The sequence below is a fragment of the Triturus cristatus genome, chromosome 7, assembly GCF_964204655.1.
Source record: "Triturus cristatus chromosome 7, aTriCri1.1, whole genome shotgun sequence".
NCBI lineage: Eukaryota > Metazoa > Chordata > Amphibia > Caudata > Salamandridae > Triturus > Triturus cristatus.
The window spans coordinates 320,909,794-320,929,108 of NC_140590.1; the positions used below are offsets into that span (position 1 = coordinate 320,909,794).

Sequence of the window (19,315 nt, forward strand, 5' to 3'; positions counted from 1 at the left end):
CATATGTAGAAGGCCTTCTACACCAAAGCATCTCTAGATGCTAAACATCAGGCTGTGGGCACAACAGGTTGTAATGTTGTTCAGTGTTGGTATTGTAGCAGGAAGTATTCTGTTCAGGAATGATATTTGAAAAGTTGATATAGTGTTCTGTGATGGTATTTTAGCAACTGTTACTTTGCATTGTACTATTGGGGGATGTATAGCAATGTAACCTGCAATATTGCTCTTGCTTCTTCCCAACTGTCTGAGAACCACCATGCTTTAATAGCAGGCCAAGTAGGAAATCACTCTTTTAAAAACTGCCATCCATAAATCTCTCAGGTCCTGCACCCTAGCCAAGCAAGTAACACTCAACTCCATGGAGCTGCTGACCTGTCATTTCCCACTCTCTGCAACTTAGACTGCCACCTTCCATCTCATCTACAGGCCTCGCCGGCAGAATAAGGACTTATTTGATTAATTTATAGATCTCCTCAGCACCTCATCCATCCAGCACACCAACATCACCTTGTTGGGTTCCTTCAACATTTCTAACAACACTAGTTAAAAAAAAAAAGCGACATCCTCTTCTACCTCATCAATACACTCAACATGGTACAAAATGTCACACACCAACAACTACAAAGGCCCCATCCTTGACCTTGTTTTCTAGAGGTCGCCAACAATACAATGCTAGCCATCCATATCATTCGACTAGATCGACCACTTTGCCATCCATATCTCTCAGCTTTTTGCCCTACCAACAAACCAAGGTCAACACAACAAAGAAGACCAAACCTTCATATCCTTTAAAGACTTCTTCTAGACAACCTAATGACTGAACTCACCTCTTACCCTTTCATCTCCACTTCTGATGCCAGTACTCATCTTAACAACTAAAACATTTATTTTGGAAAGCTATGTGAACATCCACACCTCAATTACAACATGCAAGTTCAAGTCAAAGCCTTCAGCACCCTAGTACTCTAAAAACCATGCTGAACATAAACAATCCATCCACACACAGAGAGGAAAGAAAATAGAAGTAAAACAAATCTACTGAGGAACTCTTGATACTGAGGTCAATCTGAGCAACTCAAAGACAGCCCACAACATCAACCAAAGCAAAGTAATATGCCAGTGACTTCAGTGATGCCACCAACAGAAGCAGGCCCCGCCCCCCGCCGGGCCATCTATTCCTTACTCCACAGAAAAGTGCAATGTCATTAACCTCTTTTTCAGTTAAAAAATACAGACGATCCGACAGCACACCAACAACATCAAGCCTGGTTCAATTATTACATCCATCCTTTCCCATAGAGCCCCACAATAGAGCCCCGCAATGGTCAGCTGTCAAAGCCCTATTTCTCCCAGATTTCGTTAACATTCACAAATTTACAGCTCCTCAAAGCCACTTCTTATGAAGATGATGTCTTACCATTGCCCTTCATGAAGGCTTTCTTTAGGGACACGCTTTTATCCCTGCATATCATCACTCAAGGCATCTTCCCAGAAGCTCTCAAAAGAGGCTAGATCCTCCCACTCCTAAACTGTAATGCGCTGTATGCAGGGCTGAATAGAGGCCTGCTGCAGCGCTTGCAGGTAGTCCAGAATGCCGCCGCCAGATTTGTTCTGGATGTCCCTAGACGCTCCTCGGCCACTCTGGCTAGGAGAACACTGCACTGGCTACCGGTTGAATACCGAATACGGTTTAAAGTCTTATGTATGACTTACAGAGCCATTGCAAGGAATAATGATATGGGAGTTGGTTCTATCATCTCTCATTATACTCCTGGTAGGGACTTGCGTTCCTCCAGGAAATTGCTCCTCACAGTCCCCCGTATACGAAAAGCCAAGTGGGGTGGTAGGGCTTTTTCTACTCTGGCTCCTAAATGGTGGAATGATTTGTCTTTGGATCTCAGGTCGTTGCCCTCCTTACAGAGATTCCGAAGTGTCCTTAAAACTTGCCTCTTCCTGCAAGCCTATGTGTAAGGTGATATACTGATATTTTTACCTCTTTAATAGGCGCCTTGATACCTGCGGGTTATTGTTTTGCGCAATATAAATTTTCTTCAATTCAATTCAATTCAATTCAACTCCCAGCCCCTCACTAACCTACCATTGATCAGTAAGAGAATTGAAAATGCAGTCTCTGTTTAACTCCAAGACCACATCAGTGCTAACCATTCATTGCACAACTACCAGTCTTGCTTCAGATCAAGCTGCAATACATCGTAAACAATGTCCTCTTGACCACAGATGAAGATGATCCCTACCTCCTGATATTGCTGTGCCTCTCAGCTGTCCTTGATGCAGTCAACCATCTAGACTCTTAAATGGGATTCACTGGCAACGTCCTTCACTGGTTCTCTCCTACCATTCCAAGTGATACCAGTTTGTTCACATGGCAACCTCCAGGTCACAAAAGATTCCTATCACACGTGGAGTCCCCCAGGGCTCTATACTGTCTCCTGTCATTTTCAACACTCACATGGAGCCACTTGGTGCTGTACTCATAGATAACAGCATCAAGTTTCATCGATATGCTGATGATACACAATTATACTTAAAAACCTCCTCTACTTCAAACATCCAATGCCTCAAACACTGCGTGCGCATAATTCACCCCTAAATATCGAGGATTTACCTGAAACTCAACCCAACCAAGACAGAATTCTTGTTATTTGCCAAGAACAACAAACAAGATACAGTACAAAACTGTCTCAATGATATGAATCTTGACAGCTTCGAATCCCAACTTTCACCAAATTTCAAATCACTTGGATTCACCCCAGACACCACCCTCACTCTCAAGAGACACATTGGCAAACAAGCAAAGAAAGACTGGTACTAGCTTTCTCTTCTAAAAAAAAGTGAAACCATTTCTTCACAAAAGCATCACTGAACTGCTGTTCAAGCCTTCGGACACTCGCATCTGGATGGCAGTAATGCCCTACTTCATTGCCTCCAGGACTCCACACTGGCACTTCTTGGAGGCATCCTACATGCCACAGTACTTCTCATTCAGGCCCTGAAGAAATATGATCACATCACCCCCATCCTGATGAAATTCCATTGTCTTCCTTTGCCGGAAGATCCCATCTTTAAAACCAGCTGCATCATTTACAAAGCTATCGCGACCAGCGACCCTGCATTATCTTAAGAAAAGCTCATCATCTCTGAATAGCAAGTCTTTTCCATCTATGTTCCCAGCATCTGGAACAACATCCCTGTATCCATCAGGACCGTCACAACCCTACTCCAATTTAGGGAAGAGTTGAGGACTCACCTCTTTACAGAACACTCCATTGTAATACATCCAGCAATCCAGCCTGCTCAACAGCTACTCATTCACTTTACCCTTGTCTTTGACTATGTAGAACGATCCACTTCCTTTTGGTTAGGTTTGCATTCTAGAAGCATCATATACATACATACATAGAATCCTAGAACTTCAAGTGTTTTTGTAAAACAATGGCATTGCCACTGGTATCTTCCACCGAGTTCATTTTGATATGTGATTACCACCACCGGAGGATGCTCCTTAAAATTAATATACAGAGCTTCTCGCTAACCTCCATTTCACTGGAATAATTGTTGACACTCCTATTCTAAAGACCATATTCTAGATCGTGTGTGGACTATCGATCCTGTGTTAGAGACTTTAACCACTATCCGTATTATCTGGTCTGACCATTATTTGGTCATCTTTTCCATTCCTTATTCAGCTCGTCAGACAGTGACTGAAAGGAAAAATCAATTGTCCTTAAGTGGACCTAAATTTCCCCAAAAGCTATCAATTCCTAGTCAGCTAATACCCCCACATGGCTGTAATTCTGGTCAGTATCATTGCTAAGTTATGTTTACTGGCTTACTCAGGCAATAGATACCATTGCCCCCTCCCCTATGAAAGAGTGAATCTCTTTATAAAAACTTTGTACCATTCATCGAAGCCTGTACTGATACCCTCTTCTTCCCACCAGGGTTCTAAGATCTGTTTCTTTCAATCGTCTCACTATACTAAATTCACCTGCTTCTATCTGGGGAGGGGTGTTTTTCTGTTCATATTTCCAACCTGTAGAATCAGTTACATAAGTAGCAATTATATTTACATAGCATTCATTGTATCATTAAAAGCTAGCATGGTTCTGATCTTCCTGTAATTATGTTGGGCAGCCTTGCTATACAGGATTGGAGGCGGAAGAACTGCACCAGAAAAAAAGAAACATGGTCAACTATTATAGAACACAAACACTGCTTCATTCTAGTTTTTACCATTAAATAATAAATACATACACACATCCCTGTTGGCTGATCCTCCTAAGGAAAGGATCGCGTAGTCTAATTTTTAGATCTATAATTTGAGATTTTTATGCACCTTCCCTCGTCTCTCTTAATAATCCATTATGCTTAGATCACTTTTTTCAGACCCACAATAGGCCTCTTGTTATGTCACTCTAAGGTTGCAGTTTGGGGGGCGTGGCCAGACAAGAGGGCAGACAGGATGCATTCTTAAGTAGCTCCCTGCCGGCCCCGTACAATCCTGCATAATCCTGCCATACATATGGAGAAATCTGCCCAGATTTCAACCCTCCACTAAGGGGTAGCTGAATGAGTATGTTCCTGTTGTAGACATTTCTGGCCTGGCGGAGGAGTTTTAGATGTGCGGTAGAGGGGTGCTGCCTCCAGGCTCTTTCAGCTTGCCGGAGGGCTCTCCTCTCATTATTAAGGGATCCCGTGAATATGGGGTTTCTGTCTTTGATTTGGGTTGTTTTCAGTTTAAGTGGGGCTAGATCGTCCAGGATGTTTGAGATAGTCGCAGAGTAGTGATTATGGAGGCCACTGACTGTTGTGATATGGGAAGGGGGGGGGGTCGGGTTTGCATCAGGACTCAAGTTCATTGCGGTCCAAGTTCTTGGTGTCTCTGATCCAGCGTTTAGGAATCGTCGGTTGCGGTGCTTTTGTCTTGTGGGTGCCAGGTAGATGGAAGGTGTTGGCATGATGGTCAGACCAGTCGCTTGGGTCAATAGAGATAAGCTTGAAAGTTGATTCTTTGGAGATGATCCAGTCAAGGGTGGCCCCTTTTGAGTGAGTTGGTAGTAAGCAGGCTTGGGTCAGTGCTTGATCTGCCAGAAGGTCATTGATGGCGTTGACATGCAGATCCTTGGGATCGTTCCAGTGTAAGTTAAAATCACCTAGGAAAATATCTTTGCCATTGGTGGGAATCTTGGCTGTGATGATTTACATGAGGTGGTCGGTGAAGGAGTCGTTCCAGCCAGGGGGGTGGTAAAAGATGTGTAGGTTTCACAGTTGGGTGGAGTTGCTGCTAATAGCGAGGGCGAGGTATTTGCAGGATTCGGTGGTGTCCGCCAAAAGTTCAGTGACAAGAAGGTTCAAACGGTAGATGCAGGCAATGCCTCCTCCTTTCTTGTTCGATTGTCTGTCCAGCCTTGCGATGTTGTAGTTAGGAGGCACTAGGCGGTCCAGGCATGGAGGTGAGGATTCATTGAGCCATGATTCTGTTAGGATTGCTAAGTCGAAACTTTTGCAAAGGATGAGATCAGCAATATCTGCGGCGTGCTTATTGGCAATTGATTAACAGACCAGACAGGGAAGATTTGGACGGAGTTTCGGGAGTCTGGGCGGACAGGTGAACAGGTGCTAGATTACTCTTGACCACAGTTCATTTGCGGAGGGTGGCTGGCCTGTTGGGGTTGATAGTGACCGTGCGGATGGCATGTTCGGCATTCCCATCGAAAGGATAAGGGGTAGCTGAGTTGGAGTTATAGTCTCAGAGGATGGCCAGGATTTCCATTTCAGTGAGGTCTTGTGAACTTGGAGCAGCCAGGGAAGAGGTGTAGCAGAGGACCAGAGCGAGGGTTTCTTCTAGAGAGGTGACATGGTTGCTTACGGGGCGAAGCTGTCTCAAGGCTAGCAGAAGAGGTTGTTTAGGGCGCTCTGTCAAATGCGGGGGGGTGGAGTTTGGCAGGGGCATGAGGTTGGCGAGGGAGAGTTCAGCGAGGTGAAGGAGGTTCATTAATTCCAAGATAGAGATATGAATGTTCTGGGTTAGTTTGGTAGCTCTGGAGAGCAGAGAAACCATGTCCCTGTCAGGTGGAGGCTTTAGAGGGCGGGGGGGCAGTGGTTCAGGAACCGTTCTGTCGGCATCTATAGGTGATAGGAGGGGAGGACTAGTACAGCCTGTGTTGTAGGTCGTTGAATCTATGATGGGGCCCATTTGCAGGTTGGGTTGAGGGCTGAGAGGGCAAGCACCACCTGTATCATAGGTCTTAGGGGGTGTACCGGTGGCATAGTCTACTTGGGGGGGCTAGTAGGGAGGGGACCAAAGGTCTAGGGTTGGTTCTGATTGCAAGGTCGGGCACCGTGTTGGAGTGGATAGGGGGTTCTGTGTTGGAAGACCTTAGAGGGGCTTGTGAATGTCTAGATATGCAGGGTAGGCTGGATGAGGACTCATCGGGCGGTAGTTGGTTACCCTACCAGAGTCATGCACGTAGTTTCTAAGGAGGGTGAAAAGGTCTGCAAATGTAGCCAAGTTTTTGGTTGACGCTTGGATCAAGACAAAGCCATTTTTGTAAAGAGTGATGGTGAGGTCAGCTCGCAGGGTTGGAGAGGGTGTTATAGGTAGCTTAGTGCCGTATGGAATGTTCTTTGTTGCACGTACATTGAGGAGGTGGGCAAAGGTTTTGTGCCAGGCAGAGGTTCTTCTAGAGTAGAAAATGAGGTCATTAATGACTGTGCCGTTGTCCGCGCTGTAACGAAGGTCAGAGACCAGTGACTCAGAGTGCCTTTTCAGGGTGGAGTGCTTGAAGGATTTAGCTGCGGTTTTGGAGAGGTTGGGGGGGGTAGACCAGAGTGTAAGAATTTGCCTCCGTAGCGCATAGGCCAGGACTTGCCGTGCTGGCTCAGGTAGGCTCCTCGAGGACCACTAGGGACAGTTATGCAGCGGAGTGGGCTGCTCACCGTACGGGAACTGGAATTGAAAAGTGTCAGTACCATGGGAGAGCGCACTATTAAAGTAAGAGCCTGGTTGGTAGCTCTTGAAGAATATCTAGCGAGGATGAAGATGATTGGTTGGCAGCTCTCAGGGAATAACTAGTGGGGGTGAGGATAGTCAGGTTGTCTTTAGGAATTTTCGCTAATTTGAGGTCAGGCAATGAAAGGTGATTGTATTGTCTTCAAACTGTCGCCATTTTACGGTCAGGCGATGAGCAGTTTGCCAGATATAAGAAACTGTGGAGATACCGACATTAAATCATGGTTGGTGATAGGCAGTATATACTTCCATAATGCTAACTGGTCATCTTTGATGATGTTTGTAAGATCCAATCAGGGAAGTACAATGGTCCTCGTATTTACCGCGGCACTGCCATTTTAGGTCCAGGCAGCCGTCAGTTCCCCCAAATATTGATAATTAAAGGAGATCGGGGAAGAACAATGATCCCCGTATTTATCGGGGCGCTGCCATTTTAGTTCCAGGCAGCTGTCGGTGCATTTATTATTGATTAATGGGGAGAAGCTGCTCAATGTCCTTGCGACGTCGCGTTGCGTTGCAAACTTACGTTTAGATCGGCCTAGTGTAGCTCGCGGGCTCAGGTATCAAACGAGGACATCAGCGAGTCGCAGCCCCGGGTCTCGCTGCCAATGATCCGTCTTCCCAGGGAGCTGGGCATCAGCCAGGCAGCGCGCAGATTGCTCCGGGAGCTGGACACCAGTCAAGTCGAACAGCGCTGGGGTCCGGGCAGCGAGGGCGCCAAACTGGGCTACGGTGGTCGACAATCTGGGTAAATTGGCTGCCAAACTCAGTTTTTGTGGGATGGTTCGGAGGGCTCCGCAGTCCGGTCCAGGGGGCGGGCTAGTGGTGGACTGGTGAGGTGGTTTTTCCAGGGATATTCACCAGATGGTGATCCCCAAACCAGGAGCTCCTCGGGGGGGGGGGGGCTTCTCCTCTGGCGGCCATCTTGTGATAAATCAAGTGGAGTTATCTCATGGCAGTGATATGAGGGATGATCTTTTTCCCAGTCTTTCAGGACTGGGAGCGACTACTTTTCAAGAACCAACAAGGGTGGGGGGGGTCTCGGAGTCCTGATCTATAGAGAGGGCAACCCGACAGGGCTGGCCCATTTTCACCACTCCTGTTCGCCCTGGCGGTAGAGCCTATGGCGATACTGCTGCACAGGGAGCTGGAACCCTGGGGAATCTGGGAAGGAGAGCAGAATCACATCATCTTATGATATGCAGATGATGCGTTGATTTATGTCCAATCACCTGCAGGAGCAGTGCCCCTACTGATGTGAAATATGGCGGACTTTGGTCAGATTTCCAGCCTACGAGTCAACGTTAGAAAGACCTTTTTGTTCCCATGAGGGAGAATGGCATTGGTGCCACCGGGACAGTAGGGGGAGAGCTTTCGATATTTAGGGCTGATAGTCATGCACACGATGACTGTGCACCAGTGCCTGAATGTGGATAGAGTTTTGAGGGGCCTGACCAGGTCGCTTGAATTCTGGAGGACATTACCCTTATCGGTTATGGGACGAGCAGCTATTGCTAAGATGGTCTTCCTCTCTAAATGTTAATACCTGCTCCAGAAATCACTGCTCCACCTTAGAGCAAACTTTTTTCAAAAACATAACAATTTGCTGATCTCTCTAGTATGGGTATGAAAGCACAGCTGGGTAACCTTGTCGGACCAGAAAAGAGATATGGAGCAGGGGGGCTTGGCTGTCCCATGTATGCAACTCTATTATTTTGCTGGACATCTGCAGCATGCAGCCTGATGACTGGCGGAAACCGATAACTGGGGGAGCATTCTTTGGGAGTATACACTGGTGCACCTACAGCTGGGGGTGGCGCTCTGAAGTGCAGGTTCCTTACTTGGTACAGAACACAGCACAGATATGGGAGACAGTGGTAAAGAAGGTACTGTGTAGAGCCCCCTGCAACAGGGAGTTACGGCTATGGGACCCTGAGTCCTTTCGATCCATAGAGCAGGATATATCTATTGACAGATGAAGGGAGGGTTGATGACTCCTATTGGGTGACTTATTCCCATGGGAAGTTTTTCTCACTTTCCAGGAAGCACAGGCCACATTTAATGTGGGGCAGAGACACTTCCTCCACTATGCAAATCTCGAGAACTCGTCAAAGGAGACATGGATTACCTACTCAGCGGTTTCATCATTCTCTCAGACATTGGGTGGATTGATTAGATGGGGAGAGGGTAGACAGCTCACCACACTCTTCTATAAGAGCTCATATTGGATGAGAGCGGCATGTGAGGTGGACTCAGGGGCATTCCTCGAGGATTCAGTCTGGGATCATGCATGTGACCTGGTAAGGGTGGTTTCCAGCAATAATAGGTTTCAATTATTACACTTCAACTATTTACACTGCACTTTTGTGACTCCCTCCTGACTAAATACAATAGACCGTAATCAGGCAGCGAAATGTATGCATTGCGTAGAGGAGAATGCCACCTTTTTGCATTTGGCTTGGCAATGTGCAGAGGTACATGGCTTTTGGAGTGAGGGGGTGCCTAGAATTGACAGGCCACGGGTATTGACATCCCCTGTACACCTGGGGTCTGCCTGCTGGAATTAGTAAAGGAGCCCAGGGGATGCAAGATATTGTACAAATTCCTACAGCTAGTGCTGTTCTTGAACAAGCACAGAGTGGCCATAGGTGGATGAGATCCCGGGTGCCGAGCACAGACATGTGTATGTGCTAGAATGGGGAGTCGCAGAAGAGCAACATATAGACCTCTCCTGCACTGATGAAAAACTGCCATGGTTGTGGCAGCCTGGAGGCTGATATTGGACTATTTTAATGAACATGGGGACTCAGACATTGATTCAGACCAGAGACTCGGACACTGATTCGCACCAGGGAGAACGAGAAACATGAACGTATATGGAGTGTCTGCCAGTGGTGGCTGGCTCAAGTAAGCATGGTGAGATGGGGCATGGCACAGCAGAGGTGGGAAGACGACGGAATAGGTATTATTTAATTAATTAATTATACCTGTTCCGTCGTCCGTCGGCTTCCCGCCCTGCCATGCCCTGCCCCGCCCCTCCCCACCGCGCTTACCTGAGCAGGCCACTGCTGGTGTCTACTGAATACAGGAGTTGCGGGTACCAAGGACTTGATGAATGTAGAGTCATGTTAGCTCGCAGACTTGGTATATGTAATGCAGCTTACTCTGGATTGACTTTCATTTGCAGGAATACTAGATGCATAGAATGGAAACTGCACTTGACGATATGCACTGAATGCTTGTTTATTTGTCATAATAAAGGCAAAAATAAAGGGTTTTTTTCTTTAAAAAGGTTGCAGTTTGATGACAGGTTCCTCCTGTGATGGTCATAGTGTAATGTCATTTAGAGGGGATAGGGTTACCCGATAACCCATAGGGAACTGGGTATATGTATTTATATTGAAAACACTGCTCCATATGGGAAGGATGAGTACAATTGTTAGAGACCCTCTAGATAGTGAATCACCAAATGGTAAAAAAAAAAGGTCTGTTTAATCTAAATCTACATCTTTCAAGTATTTTTAAAGATGATTATTTAGAATGGTGGGCAGTCGTAAATAAGCCAGCGAAAAATACATATAAATGGGGGCAGCGCAACAAATTGTTACTCACAGAATACAAAATAACTGACTGCTCAATGATCAGTCCCTGGTATAAGGTGTGTTCATATGTTAGCAACAGAGTGAGTTCGGTGAAATAAATTGTAACGTTTTGACCTCACAGGCCAGGAACTGGTCGAGGCCATCATCAGGACAGATGATAAAATGTCGCCTGGATTCTGAAGCATGGTGCCACAAGCGTGGATCACCAAAAGGAAGCTTTCATGTTATGTAATGCTATGTTATAGTGTTTGTAAAGCGCATGGCTGCCCCAGCAACGTGGCGTCCCAGCGCTAGTCTCAAAGTGACCGACTGCAGATTGTTATGAAGTGATATGAATGTCAAAGGGGAGTATTCTAATATAGAAGCTGTAAGCTCTAATAACTTACTTTATAAGCATTTCCTGATCTATGCTCCTTGACTGAATCTGGTGCACAGATGATGACCAAATGGAAAGGTTCCCCAAAGGAGCACACCTCGATGGAAAACAACCGGGTCTTCAGGGATTTCCTGAAGGACCCGTGGTTCTGGAAACGCCTAAGAGATGAAGGAAGTGTGTTCCAAAGGGCAGGAGCTTTGGCGCGGAAAGAACGGCCACGCGCTCTTACTCGTTGAACACGTGGCACGCAGGCAGGTTAAGATCGGCTGAGCGCCGAGGCCGCACGGGTAGGTCCGGAGACAGCAGATCGAACAAAATCAGGAATACATGTTCACCATTCATCGTGTTAAGGTCAATTAATGACACCAATCACACAAGAAAAAGGAGGTTCGGATTTGTGTTCAGTGCTCAATATGCAATTCGGAAGACAACGTAGTCTTTTGACGTATTGTATGTCCCAGTCAGATATTATATTCTCGGGGTGATGAGATATCAGATTTTCAGAGTGATGCCAAGTCTGAACTCAGATTTTTACGGCGATGAGACAGTCTGAGGTCAGGATTTCTGAGTGAAACCTGAATCATGCTGTGCCATCACCTCAAGCCAGTATGACATCACAACTTGACACTGTAATGCGAGCGCACAGAAAAACAAGATGTCAAACTGTGACGTCACTCCTGGACCCACGCGTCAGAATGTGCCATCACTCCCATGTCTGACTGTAGCATCATCCCAGGGAAACAGTAGCATGCTCTGACATCACCCTACAAAACTGTGAAACTGTGCAGAAGGAACAGAAAGGTGTAAGGATACTACAAAGTTGATCCTTTATAACAGCTCTACAGGCTAAATGTTGCTGGAGAGTTGTGATGAATAGTACATAAGGAACTCATCATGTAGTCAATATTCAGATTAATGGGTACAAGAATTAAAGCATATTGCCTTTGTCTTCAAACAGGGAAACAGCAAAAGAGCTCTCAGACTGGATACACCAACTCGAGTCGGAGAAGTTTGATTTGATGGAGAAACTAAAAACACAGAAATATGAAGTAAGTGGTTTACTGAGCTTGTGCCACAGCATCCCATTGATGCAACTCACACTCACTAGTACGCCTGTGTGATCTTAGTCTAATGCTTGGCAGGCAGCTGTTCAACTGGAAGGCTACAGTCTCTGTAAATGTGAATTATAGCATGTCCTCTAAACTCGAACCACACATGTAAGGTGATATTAGACCCAGCTCAGTGTTTTCAGGACCCAGTAGAGCTTTTGCTTCATAAACAGCTACCTTATGCTACATGCCTCACAATGTATACACACTAAGGAACGCGGGGAGGGGGAGCTACCGTCACAGGAAGCCTTCTCTACTTTATGAAGTGTTTTCTGGGATTCCTATCAATAGGAAGGAAGGCCCTCACCCACTATGGTAGTGGCATGCTTCATCATAGGGCATCTCCTAGTAATGGTCATGTAGATCCAGGTGCGAGCTACAACCTAGACTAGGGTGCTCCAGAAGTATTTTTGGGCTGCCAGTTAGAAATAACGATCCCTAGAAAATGTGAATAACCTCTAGTGGAGCGTGGGCTCATAGTACAGAGTCGTGCCAGGAAAGAAAAAGGGTTTTAAAACTGCCTTATCAGGTGTAGGTTCCGGAATACCCTCCTCAGGATTTGGAGGCGTGCACTCAGTGGGGACCAAGCAGCATTTGAATAACCTGAATCCTACACCTTAGCAGTGAGTTGAGGCAAAGCCCCCCAAAATGGAGGGAACCTAGGCAACCTCCTTCTATTTTGAGGGAAACTACAGCCAGAAAGACAGTGGTGGGTTGTAATTATTCATCTTCATTACTAACAGAATACACCGTCAGGCAGAGAGGGACTTTCTGGTCCTGAAGAGTGTCCACAAATCTCTTCATGGGGTATATTCAGGCCGAAACATGTTGACCTGGCATAATATATATTTAAATATTGTTTTCAACCCTGCCTATCGAAGACCTGATTAAAGCTTGCCTACTATCACAAATAAGGTAAATTTAAAACCTTTTTTTCCTGTCACCCCTATGCACTATAAACCCTTGCACGGCTACAGGATTTTCATATTTTATAGTGCATCCTTATTATCCTGGAGACCTATAAAAACACCCCTGATGCTCCCTATTCAAAGATGTAGCTCACAGCTGGATCTACGTGACTGGGTCCAGGAGGGGCCCTCGCCTACCGTCCTGTTGATAAGAATCCCAGAAAACACTTGCTATAGTAGAGAAGGCCCAGATGAAGGAATCTTTTGTGCTCTAAGTGCCCCACAAAACATTGTTTTTGAGGATAACTTCTACATGGGCTTAGTGAGTAGGCAAACATTAAAATGCATACAATCTTTGGGTTATCTTCTGAACTTAGCCTTCTTGTGCACAAGTGATAGCAAGGACTGTATTTTTTAACCAATAAACCATTATGACAATCTTTTTAGTTCAGGCCTACAGCCAGATTTAACCACCTCGTCTGCCTTGTTTTTTCCCCAAACAATATATGTATATATGTATTTATAAGTTAATATCAGTTATTTGTTTAAAAAAATCTTCCCATTCTTCATTGCAAATACGTATGCATATCAGGCCGTTTATTGCTGCTTCTATGTACATATGGGCATGTATTTAGAGTTGTTTACTCCAGTCACAACAACTTTACTAAGTGCCATGTGTATATATGAATGTATGTATAAGTCAATATAAAAATCTACTCCCTTCAACCCTTGTCCCATCCCTCCTCTCTGTCTCATCCCAAACCTTCTAACTACTGTGAACACCCAAACATCCTTTTCAAATGTCCCCCTCTTTTTTAGCCAATACACCCACTGGACTGCACATGTGCACTACACCCAATAACCACTTACTAAATACCCCTTGTAAGCCATTCCCATCATTTTATACCTATTCAAAACACTACTAAACACACAAGAACACAAGAGCACAAACTTCACACAACTAATCCACAAGGAAGGAAAAAACAAAAAAGCACATATTACTGATCTATTATTTACTCTAATCCTGGGTTCTGGATTACCATGCTACTAACTGCAAAGTACTTCAATGCCTGATCGGTAGGTAGCAAGCACTAGATAAATACAATATACAATGACATACATACAGGGGCTTGGGATCAGCTGTCTTGCCCATTGGTCTGTTCATGAGCTGGTGTACCTAGGCTCCAAACTGTACTCTCTTCATTATCAATTGAAATATTGCAGAATACTAAGGTCTTATCTCTTGCATTTATTTAATATTTAGTAGATATAGCCAGTCAGCTTGAAAAGAAGTTCCAGAGCTGGTGTACCTAGGCTGCTGGGCCACTTCTTTATTTTTATATTTTTTAATACTTTTGCCAAATTTATTTTGCATATTATTTATATTTGCAAATAAATAAATGAATTAAGATACATTTTTTTTACTGCATACTTGCCAAACCCATGTATTTTAAAATTCTTGGCTCCTTTTATATGATGGGCAGAACCCCCTTTAAATCCCTGCTCACCACACTAAGCACATGCCTGTGTAGGCCATCGCTGGCATCCCTTCTACTTCCCAAAAAACCTGTTCATGGTTTTCCTAATAATTATTTTGAGATATAAGGGCTTCCTGCATAAAAGGAAGAGATTTTGACTTCTAGACATAGCAAACAGAGGACTCTGATGTTGATAAATCGGGATAGTGCTCATGAACAAGCTCAGCTTTGATTTTTCAGATTAGAATTGAGACAATTTCAGCGCTGTATGCTTTGGAAACATGGACATTATATAGAAAGATGTCAAAAAGGGGCATGGAGAATAGGACTGAGTCTTGCTGGGAACTGCTCTGGGTTAGTGACGTGTATACTTCCAGATATAGAAAATCGTTTAATGTGATTATATATGGTTTTGTTTCTCCAGATCAACGTTCTGTACAACAGAATCAGCCACGCTCAGAAATTGTAAGTAGCAGGAGAATGGATTGTTTATACCTGTTGCTACATTGCCTCTATTATTTTCCACTCTAGTCCGATGTGTGTTGTTTCATATCACAAGACAGGTAGACTGGCTTTTGAAGAAATGGGGATATTTCACAATAGATCAGTACTCCTTGAAGGCCAATAGATTTGTGGCACTGCCAGTCACATGCCATCCTCCACCTGGCAAACAACTGATGCTGCCAGAGCCCTACAGAACTGTAATTCATTTCAGTCTGTTGGAAAATACAGACCATTGCCACTGTGGGTGGAACCTTTCAAACCTCTTGGGTAGACCCTCATGAAGTTCAGGGGTGATGAGCACTTCCTCTATTAAACCACTGTCACTGGAGCTTTCCTTACAAGTGCATAGAATACAACCTTTCCACAGGATAATCAACAGGAGAAACTATCTGCAGAGCGACACAATCCCAGTGCATTGCAAGACCACAATGTGTATGTTATGAAAAATCAGTCCTTCATAGGACAAGGTCAGTGGGGCCAAAGATACTCTTTCCTGGATTCAGAGGTATTCAGTGTCGCCCCTTGAAGAAACAAAGGGACTTTCCTACTACTGCACGTAACAATATGATTTGAAAGGACATGTTTTACTCCACATTTATTCTCTTTAGTAGTTTGTAACAATTTTAAGGAGTAATACAGGTGCTATTCCAAGCCCCAGTAAAATCCTAAACATGGCCCAAGGGTTCGACCTGATATCTCCTAATGAGTAGCTAATTAATCAATGCTAGATTCAGCAGACATTTCTCCTCTAATTATAGTTCACTGTACATTATAGTCGAACGCTTTCATCGTGGTAGCCTCTAAACTCATCCTACCCGGCAATGACTACAATCTGATCTTCAATTCCTGAATAAATTATATGGTCCTGATTACAGATGCTCAGACAAGTATCCAAGTAAACAAGTAAACAGGAGTTTGCACATGGATCGGAATTGCATTGAGTGATAATTATCACACCGTCACAGTTTCCCCTGATAAATTGCAGCAGGTCAAATCTGCTGAAATGTAGAAGAGGAAAAGGGTCTGGAAAGGGTGAGATATGCTGAATTTTGTGTATTAAATAAAATGTATGCACTGTATGCCTCGTTTTCAAGTTGAAAAGCCAACAGGAGTCATTCCAGAGGGCGGTGTGTCTGCCAAAAAAATTCTTCATTCGGTTGTGGAAGTTGGTGTTTGTCAAGGTGGGGTCTGCTGAGAGCGAGAGGACAAGCTGTGTCGTCAGCGTATGAGATGATGTTGATGGCGTGCAATCTGACAATGTCTGCAAACAGTGTCATGTTGATGTTGAAGAGGGTTGGGCTGAAGGATGAAGCTTTGGGGATGCAAAGATGGTGTACTTGGCTTCCAAGATGAAGGAAGGGAGGCGGACTCTCTGAGTGCATGCTGTGAAAATGGATGCCTTCCATCTGAGCGCATCGTCTGTGATCCCAATCTGGTGTAGTCAATAGATGAGTGTGTGGTGGGAGACGGTGTTGAAGACTGCGGAAAGGTCAAGTAGGATCAGGGTAGATGATTCTCCTCTGTCGAGTAGGGTGCGTATGTCGTCTGTTGTGGCGATCAAAGCTGTCTCAGTGCTGTGGTTGGCCTTGCAGCCTGATTAAGAAGGGTTCGGTAGGTTGTTTCTTTCCAGGTGTTGGGTGAGTTGGAGGTTGATAGCTTTCTCCAGGACATTGGCAGAGAAGGGGAGCAATGAGATGGGATGGTGGGTCTGGAGCTCGCTAGAGTCTGCAGAGGGTTTCTTGTGGAGGGGTCTGACCTCTGCGTGTTTCCAGGCATCGGGAAAGGTGGCTGTGGTTATCAAGGTGTTGAGGATGGAGTTCATAAGAGTGGTTGCGTTAGGTGTGCTGAGTTGCAGTGGGCGGGTGGTTGGCGGTGGTGGTTGATGGGAAGGTGGGAAGTTCGGAGGGTTGGAGATCGCAGTTTCTATGGATGGTTGCTATCTTGATGTTGAAGTGGTCGGCGAGGGTGTCGATGAGTTCCTGTAAGGAGGGGATTGAGTTTGCGGTGGCTGATGGGCAGGGGAACTCTCTGACAATGGTGAAGAGTTCCTTGGCTTGGTTGGCACTGGTCTCGATCCGGTGGGTCAGGGCCTCCTTTTTTGCAGCTTTGATCTAGCGGCGGTAGTCGTTGAGGGCTGATTTGAAGGTGGTTTGTTCGATGTGGTTCCTGCTTGTGCGCCATCTTCTTTCCAGTTATTTACACCTGCATTTTGATGTGCTGAGTTCCGGGGTGTACCAGCTGGCTTCTTTGGAGGGTCTGTGCATTTTGGCTGGTTTGGTTGGAGCGACTCGGTCGGCGGCACTGGTGATCCAGCCGTTGAAGTTCTGTACTGCCTGATCCAAGTTGGTGGTGACGTTGGGCTGCGTGGTGCTGAGGACGTCGGTCCTTTGTTGCTGAGTGACTGTGGTCCAGCTGCAGAAGGGGGCGCTGTGGCGGTTGGGGGCAGTGCGGGGCAGTCCAGTGAAGGTGAAGCGTATGATGGGGTGGTCCGAACAGGTGAGTTCCGAGGTGTGGCTGTATCTGATTCTGTTGCTAGATGTGAACATGGGGTCCAGTGTGTGTCCTGCTTTGTGCATAGGGGCTGTGACCAGCTACAATTCTCTTACTCGCTTATTGGGAACAGTTAAAATATGGTATGACAACATATCACTTGCACACCTTAATGAATCTATTAAAAGCAATGCATTTCAAAGGTTGGTTAAAGTAGGCGTACTAAATTAGTCACTGATCTGTTTTTTCATCCACAGCAAAAAAGGAGCAGGCAAGGGCCGTGTTGGAGGCCGCTGGAAGTAAGAATTTGGAAAGAGGGATGCAGCAGATGTTCCAGTACAAAAGGATAGGTCTTTCAGATCAAGCTGACAGTATCTTCTCTGGAAGATGAACCTACACCCATCTCCTGGTCCCTATCCACACATTAAGAGCCTTTTTCAGAGGAGCTGTTCTGTGTCCCCTGGTCTGTTTGTGCTGCAAGAGTGTAATGAAAATATCCCTCCAGAGAGACACTTGTCTACATAGGCCAATACAGGAGATGTGCCACATGGCCTGTGTCTCTAAAAGGCTAGTGAAGCTGTGGCAGAGTTGCTCACATGTCAAACGTAAACTGGCATGTGGCTGCCAGTGCCCCAGAGCTAGCAGCCTTTCAGAAGCACTGTCATAAAATCTCCCTGCTATCCAGAAAGGCCTATTGACACCTGGTTCTCCTCCCACCACTCACCCTTTGACATTCCCCTTTTCACATCAATGTCTTTGTTTTCATCTCCAAACTGTACTCCGTTCATTAACAATTAAAACATTGCTGAAAACTAAGATCTCATTTATTGCATTTATTTAATATGTAGTAGATATAGCCAGTCAATATGTTATAAAGTCTCTGTCATATTCCTGCATGAAAATTTCACTGGGGCACAAGTCACGAATGGAAATTCACCAATTTACCAACAATATCATTAGACATGACAGCAGGAAATGTCATGCCTTTATGTCTATTAGAGAACTGTTTATTTCACAGTTTTTACGGACATCAGCACGAATGTTAATCTTGAGAATGATTCAATGGAACTTTACTTTTCAAACTAGAACAATAACAGACATAGACATCCAGGTGTCAATGTTGTTAAAGGCGGGATGCTGGTTAAAAGTGCACATAACTAGTAGTGAGTAGTACATTGGAATGCACCATCACAAATAGACTTGACAACTCTGAGGTTTCACCATAAACTTCTGAGGGTTTTCCTGCTCCAGTGCTGAGTCCTTTTTTTGTTTTGATGTTTGGGGCACCTCCCCCTCAAGCCTTCATTACTTTTTTTCCAAAAAGATATCCACGCCAAATTTGTATGCTTTTTTACCACATGCTGGAGATTCTAACAATAGCCAGCTTCCTGGAAGGAATCTAGAAAACATTTTAAAAAATCGTTTTTTTTCCCGTGCTGTTCAAGAAAGCATATTTTTTTTCTAAAAATGGCGTAAACGCTAGGTTTGCTGCACTAACATCACCATCTTCCAGTTTTCCGAAATGAACAGAGCTGTAAAAAAAACAACGTTTTTTTAACCACACTTTACGCATTATTCTAAGTGGTAGTTCATTTATTCATGTTTTTTAATGGTTTCAAGCTAATTGCTGCTTGTGGTGGAAAGAGGTGTAAAACCAATGGGTGAACCCAGAGAGCTGTACTTTTCTGAATATTAGTCAAAAATCTGAATTCATCAAGGATTGTTTGTGTGGCTCGCTCATGCTTTATACAAGGAAGCTAAATAAAAAATAATGTAAAAAATTGAAATATCTGACATTTCACCTGTAGCTTTCGA

General features: G+C 44.9%; 1 protein-coding gene across 1 annotated transcript in view; it reads left to right on the forward strand.

Annotated features, from left to right (window-relative positions):
- TNNT1 (troponin T1, slow skeletal type) overlaps positions 1 to 18,316 on the forward strand; it is a 49,200-nt gene extending 30,884 nt beyond the window's left edge. The window contains exons 11-13 of the mRNA XM_085614875.1: positions 11,970 to 12,060; positions 14,931 to 14,971; positions 17,758 to 18,316. Of these exons, the coding sequence (XP_085471001.1) occupies positions 11,970 to 12,060; positions 14,931 to 14,971; positions 17,758 to 17,803 (178 nt within the window). The 3' untranslated portion in view covers positions 17,804 to 18,316. The remainder of the gene's footprint in view (positions 1 to 11,969; positions 12,061 to 14,930; positions 14,972 to 17,757) is intronic.
- The last annotated feature ends 999 nt before the right edge of the window (positions 18,317 to 19,315 follow it).